This window comes from Erythrolamprus reginae, chromosome 2 (genome assembly GCF_031021105.1).
Source record: "Erythrolamprus reginae isolate rEryReg1 chromosome 2, rEryReg1.hap1, whole genome shotgun sequence".
Classification (NCBI taxonomy): Eukaryota; Metazoa; Chordata; class Lepidosauria; order Squamata; family Dipsadidae; genus Erythrolamprus; species Erythrolamprus reginae.
The window spans coordinates 229,268,779-229,275,993 of NC_091951.1; the positions used below are offsets into that span (position 1 = coordinate 229,268,779).

The 7,215-nt window shown below is 40.7% G+C and overlaps 1 protein-coding gene across 1 annotated transcript in view; it reads left to right on the plus strand.

Moving 5' to 3' along the window:
* TBC1D2 (TBC1 domain family member 2) overlaps positions 1-7,215 on the plus strand; it is a 28,063-nt gene extending 20,848 nt beyond the window's left edge. Inside the window, exons 10-14 of the mRNA XM_070742200.1 lie at positions 1,119-1,592; positions 1,791-1,911; positions 2,605-2,790; positions 2,996-3,117; positions 4,373-7,215. Of these exons, the coding sequence (XP_070598301.1) occupies positions 1,119-1,592; positions 1,791-1,911; positions 2,605-2,790; positions 2,996-3,117; positions 4,373-4,574 (1,105 nt within the window). The 3' untranslated portion in view covers positions 4,575-7,215. The remainder of the gene's footprint in view (positions 1-1,118; positions 1,593-1,790; positions 1,912-2,604; positions 2,791-2,995; positions 3,118-4,372) is intronic.

Below are 7,215 nucleotides of genomic sequence, written 5' to 3' on the forward strand. Positions count from 1 at the left end.
ATCAGTGATATCTTCTGTGGGGTGTGGGGATGGGGAAAGCAAGATTGGGGGCTTTTCTTCCTGAGTTGTAACATTGCACACCCCTCAAAAGGGGGCGGAGCTTCCAGTGCAATGCCACAATGCTATTTCCAGCATTCTAATGAAAGTGACGAGAGTCGCCAGGCTCACTCACTATGGCTGGAAGCAAGAATGTCAGATTCATTCTTTCAACTGATGGCCCAGCGATTTTTAAAAATTTATTTATTAGAGTTGGAAGGGACCTTGTAGTTCATCTAGTCCAACCCTCTGCTCAAGCAAGTAAGGGCAAACCTTTTTTCCCTCGGGTGCTGAAAGAGCATGCACATGCACCCATAATTCAATGCCTGGGGAGGGCAAAAACAGCTTCCCCTACCTCCCCAGAGGCCGGAAACAGCCTGTTTCCCAACTTCCAGTTGGCCCAGTAGTTTCGTATTTCACCCTCCCCAGTCACTAAAGACTTCCCTGGAGCCGGAGGAGAGTAAAAACACTCTCCCCCATCCTCCCCCTGGAGGCTTTCTGGAAATCAAAAATGCCCTCCCAGAGCTTCTGTGCGAGCCAAAAATCAGCTGGCTGGCACACACATGCACATCGGAGCTGAGCTAGGGCAACAGCTCACGTGCCAGCAGATACAGCTCTGCATGCCGCCTGTGGCACCTGTGCCATAGGTTCGCCATCACTACCCTATACCATTTCAGACAAATGGCAGTCCAATCTCCCCTATAGTGCTCCATGTCCTTATTTTGCTTTTGCAATAATGTAGGTTAGATTGAGGCAAGATAACTTAATGTTAGTTGGTCTTTACCTGTCCATTCAAACAGCAGATAAAGGTAGATCACTTTACTTGCCTTATTTTTTTCAGAGTTTTTTGGTCTGTGTTATTGTAACAGCTAAAAAAAATGGTTCTTTAGTCTGACTCTTTTTTATTGAAGTGCACAACTATCAAATGCTAGGCTTCCTTCAGGATCTTCAAAAGATGCGTCCATTGTTTTTTTTTAAAATTACAATGTTGATACGATATGCTTAAAGACAATTCACATTTTCAGCACCAGCGTGGCCTATTAATTTGTCATTTCCCTAATTCTGTTCTTTCCACTGTTCAGTAAATACGATGATTATGGGTTTGTGACAGTTCCTGAATACGAAGCTGCCGACTGGAAGCTCTTGGCTAAAATCCAGGCCCTGGAGATCACATGCACCAATCTGAACAAGGGGACCACAGAGAAACCTCTCTCCGAGCGATGGGATAACCTTGGGGAGCTGACTCCCTCCTCGGAGCTAAAAAGCTTATTGCGGTGTGGTGTCCCAGCAGTGCATCGCCAGAGGGTATGGAGGTGGATTATCAGCCATCGATTAAAGCAAATACGCTCTGCTGGTCATTACCACAATTTACTCAAGAAGTGTGAAAATGCTGAGCACCCAGCTTCCCAGCAAATTGAATTGGATCTGCATCGCACACTGCCCAACAATAGACATTTCGTGTCACCGACTTCACAGCTTATTCCCAAACTCAGAAGAGTTTTACTTGCATTCTCCTGGCAAAATCCAACCATCGGCTATTGCCAAGGACTGAACAGGTACCTGCTTACGTTTCTTATACTACTTAGTTTCAAATGTAGCGACGTTTTTAAAAGAATCCTCTGGGTCTTCAGCATTTTTTGGGTTATTATCCGGCATTGAAAATTTCGGATTTGTGACCGTCTGAAGTGTCACACAGGTCTAATGTGTAATATGTTTACCGGCTTTAGTTAATAACGGTGTCTTACTCATCCTAGACTGGCTGCCATTGCCTTGCTGATCCTAGAAGAGGAAGAAGAGGCTTTCTGGTGCTTGGTTCATATCACAAATAATTTAATGCCTCACGATTACTACAGCAACACATTAATAGACTCGCAGGTAAGTCTGAGGCTCCCTTGCTGAGGAACAGGGTAATTTTATACTGTGAGAAATAACCCCACTTCTTTGTGGCAGCCCCTCAAATATTGGAACACTGCTATCATGTCACCCCTGGTCCTTCTTTTTCCGGACTGGCTATACTCAATTCCTGCAACCGTTCTTCATATGTTTTAGTCTCCAGGCCCCTAATCGTTTTAGTTACTCTTCTCTGCACTTCCTTCAAAGTCTCAACATCTTTTCTATAATATGGTGACCAAAACTGGATGCAGTATTCCAGATGTGGTCGCATGATGCTTCTCGTGATCGTGACACTCTCCCTCTGTTTATGCAACCAAGGTTTGCATTAGCATTTTTGGCAGTGGCTGCGCACTACTGGCTCATATCTAAGTGACTGTCCACTAGGACTTCAAGATCCCCCTCACAGTTAGGACTTTTGATCCATAAACTGAATATTGATCTCATACACTATAGCTGATCTTATTGGAATAGCTACAGACTATATGGTTGTTCCAAACTGCTGGAAATAATATTAGAACATTATTTAAATGGTTCCAGAGAGGAGTAACTAAAAGACCTCATTTTTCCATATAGATCTTCCTCTCTATAAGAATTATCAACCTGTGAGACCATAGAAATGAAGAATAGCCTTTCTAATGTAGGTATTTATCACTATTGATATTTTGCCAAATCCAGGTAGATCAAAGAGTTTTCAAAGACATTTTATCCGAGAAGCTTCCCAGGCTGACAGCGCACTTGGATCAACTTCAAATTGACCTGTCCTTAGTGACCTTCAACTGGTTCCTGGTTGTTTTTGTTGATAGTCTTGTCAGTGATCTTCTCTTCAGAGTTTGGGATGCTTTCCTCTATGAAGGTGCAAAGGTAAGAAAGTTATATTCACCCACAAAGTTGGTTTAAGTGTCTTCATATATTTCACTAAATGAAATTAGCTAGACCATTTTAGACCAATTTTCTGGACACCTAATACATTTATTGAATCTTTACTATCTTTGTAAATTATTCAGGCGTGACTACATCCTCCCAGTAATACGCTACATGTAATCAACCAAGTTTCTTTTTGCCCCAGGTGATATTCCGTTACGCACTCGCAATTTTTAAATATAATGAAGAAGCAATATTGAAGATTCAGGACAATCTGGAATTCTATCAATATATTCGTTTTTTCACCAAAACTATCTGTGATGGCAGGTAAGAATGTCCTTAGAAGCCAAAGGCAGTGCAGGAAAACCAACACAGATCAAGGAGTTTAAATAACGTATATAGCTGAGGCAAATGGGAAGCTGTCAGGCTGACACCTGGATTAAAATGAGTCTCTATTTCTTTATTAAGCCACACCAGCCCTAATTCTTCATGTTGTTTGCCCAGTCTTGAAATAAATGGTCAGATGCTTGAGCACAAATCAAATACATACACTTTGTTAATGTCCTTTTTCCTTCTCATTTCAATATACTCACTGATGGGTTTTGAGTTTTGGTATTACTGAGCTCTAAATCTGTCTCTGTGTTTTCCTAATTTGATTGACCATCAAATCTAATATCATGGGTGTCTCTGAGAGTGTGGCAAAGGGGGATTAATAATGATGATGGTATGATGGCATCTCACAAATATCATCTGGTGCATATTTGCATCGTATCAGGATGCAGAGACATAATGAGAGCATTTGAGAAATAACGTCATTATATTTCATTATATTATATTGTTATTATATTATAGTGTTTGTTGTGAGCCTCTCCGAGTCCTTGGAGAGGGGCGGCATACAAATCTAAATATTGTTGTTGTTGTTGTTGTTGTTGTTGTTGTTATTATTATTATTATTATTATTATTATTATTATTATTATTATTATTATTTAGGTGTCATTTTTGCAGCATTGCAGTTTGCCATAGATGATTTTGTCTAATATAAAGTTTGATTAACTGCATATAAAAAAAGCTTTCCAGGAAATCTGAAATTGTTAAATAAGGTCCAGGAGGGAAGTGTTTTTAATAGGAAAGTGAACACAAGAACAAGGGGACACAATCTGAAGTTAGTTGGGGGAAAGATCAAAAGCAACATGAGAAAATATTATTTTACTGAAAGAGTAGTAGATCCTTGGAACAAACTTCCAGCAGATGTGGTAGATAAATCCACAGTAACTGAATTTAAACATGCCTGGGATAAACATCTATCCATCCTAAGATAAAATACAGAAAATAGTATAAGGGCAGACTAGATGGACCATGAGGTCTTTTTCTGCCGTCAGACTTCTATGTTTCTATGTTTCTATGAATGAATGTGATCTAAGAGGGCCTTTGATAGAACAGCACAAACATATTGATCTTTGGACCAGCACTTTGCAAAACTCCTACATTTTGAAGAAGGTTTTTTTCTCTCCCAAATGTATGTTCAGACAGAGTTGCCAGGTTTCTATTTCTTGTTTAGCTAATGTAGTTCTCCTCTTCCAGAAAGCTGATGAGCATCGCCTTCGGTGATATGAATCCGTTTCCCATGAAGCTGCTTCAGAATCGACGTGGAGTTCACAGGTTAAAAGTGGAAGCTGAGCTGAGAGAACTGGAGCAGCTGAAAGCCCAGTATGTGAAGGAACAGGCTGAACATGCAGCCAGCCAGCTAGATGGACCCGCGAGTGAGGAGGAAGAAGAGATATAACTTTCATTTACTCTGTGCTCATCTCTAAACATTGCTTTTGTTTGACAACCACTTGGCACCTGGTGCAATGAATGCAGATGTATTGGATAGCTTGCACATCCATCACAATGGTTTGTAGCCCTAATTTATGGCATGCCTGCACAACTTGGGAAAGAAAAAAGGACCACATTGATAAATTAAAAAGAATTGCAGGCTGCATATCGATGCACTGATCAGCTAGCAGAGTGGCAGCAAGGCTGGTTGTTGGCAGCATCACTAAAGCCTAGAGTGACTTGGCAGTGTGTCTTTTGGGAAGGCAACAGGAGATCCTTCGTGGTGCTGCTGCTTTTTTGGTGACATTGAATTTATTGATCTTTTAAAAAATGCCAGTTATTCTTCAAGGCTGCTTGCCAGGCCACGTATGACCCATGATCTGAAAATGCAGGGCTGATTTATGGTTCATTAGTACCCATGGTTCTTTCCAGTGTGACTTTTTCAGCCCACCATGGGTGAAGCAAAATGTGGATTCACCCAATGTATGAGTCATACTTTTTATTATGCATATACTAATTTTCCCCTTTTTTGCTTTCCTCGTGTTATAATGGCAGGCTTTCTAATCAATTGGCTTTCCTGCAGAGATGGGACTAGATCACTGTTTCTCAACCTTAGCAACTCTAACCTCATGTTGGTTGGGGAATTATGGGAGTTGAAGTCCGCACATCTTAAATTGCTGAGATGGGGAAACACGGAACTAAATGATTCTTGGGGTCCATTCAGAACTACCATTCTGTGATTCTATTACACAACCCATGACTCCTTAGGGTTGTTTCAGAGATATTTCCTTAACACATTTCTCAATGCCTTTAACAGTGGGGCAGCTTCTAATGTACTTGAACAGGTCCTAAAAATTCAGGGATATATTCAGAGATGTATCTACCTTGAAAGTAACCCATATTGAACTGTACAGCATAGTCAAATGTCCAAAGTTACCGACAGGGAGTATTTTATAACATTTTATATTATGTTTTATAAAATGTCACAAATTTCAATTCCATGGAAGTCATAGAGCTTGGATTTTGGATGCATTCTGTCTGATAGCTCATTTGAGGTACCTTGGTTCAAAACAACATTGCCCTATGTGTGATGAACCATTCCACCTTGTTAAAGGTTACGAGAACAAGAATTTTAGTAGTATACAGATAGTTGAATTAGGTTTTGTAGATTTCAGAATAGAGAGAGAAGAAAAGTAACTACACAATAAGGTTCTTTCTTAGTGAGATTTGGGGATATTTTATCAGCACTTTCCCCAGAAATTTTCATGCCTGGGATATAGAAAATAGAATCATAGGATGGGAAGAAAACCTTGGAGGTCTTCTAGTCCAATCTCATTCAAGACAGAAGGCCTTATACCATCTATGTCAAGTGGTTGCCCAATCTATTTTTGAAAACCTCCATGATGGAGCATCCACAATTCCAGGAGGCAAGGTATTCCATTGATTAATTGTTCCCATTGTGTATCTTCTTTTCCCCTTTTCCATTACTGTTATTATTATTATTTATTTATTTCTTCAATTTCTATGCTGCTCAACTCCCTAGGAACTCTAGACGGCACACAGCAAAAATATAAAACATCAATAATAATACAAAACCCCCTCTAAAAACAGTTAAAAAAATTTTACAATACAAACGATTAATCCCTGCATACCATTCATGGCTTGATCTCACTGGTTACCACCATAAGAACAATGGCCCCAGGCCTGTCGGAAAAGCCAGGTCTTTACCACTTTCCAGAAGGCCAGTAAGGGGGGGGGGTAGTCCAGATCTCAGGAGGTAACTGTTCCAGAGAGATGCGGCAGCCACAGAGAAGGCCCATCTATACCCTCCTGGGCCCATCAGCCAACACTGTTTAGCAAATGGGACCCAGAGAAGACCAAATCTGTGGGCCCTTAGTGGTTGCTGGGAGCTATGTGGTTGAAGGCAGTCTCGAAGATAGGCTGGCCCTAAGCCATGTAGGGCTTTAAAGGTTATGACCAGTGACCTTGAATTGTATCCAGAGACCAATTAGAAGCCAGTACAGTTCACGGAGGATTGGTGTAATGAGGGTGTATCTAGGTGGGTGTACCTACCTATTAATAGATAATACCTGGAATCCAGGTCCTCATGATACATTGTATTTCTTAGCTTAAAAGCAAGAATGCAAAGGCAAGGAGTGGAGGTTGAAGGGGTGCCCATGTTAGGGTTAACTCTCCCACCTTCGCCCATTATTACATTTCCCACTGCCAGCTTCTTCCTACAACACCCTTGGTGGTGTTTCCTGCTTCTTTACCCTGTAAATCTTCCTATCACCTTATAACTACTCTGTACTCTGTCTCCTAAATCTTTTCCAATTGTTTCAGTCATTAAGGTTTGAAGCACTTTATGTACTTATTTAAATTGAAGGAGCAGCAAATCAGATGTTTTGCTCCCAAAAAGCTTCCACCCACCCTTTTAACCAGAGTGGCCATAACAAAGTTCAAGGTCCTCATGTGACTTTGAAATAGATGAAAGACACAAGAAGGTGATTTTGTGTCACCTAAAAAAAATTGCAGGAAAATTACAGAATGTTTATTGTTAAAAGTTATATTCAGTGCTGTACCTCCCCCTTGCTGATAGGTTGTGGAAC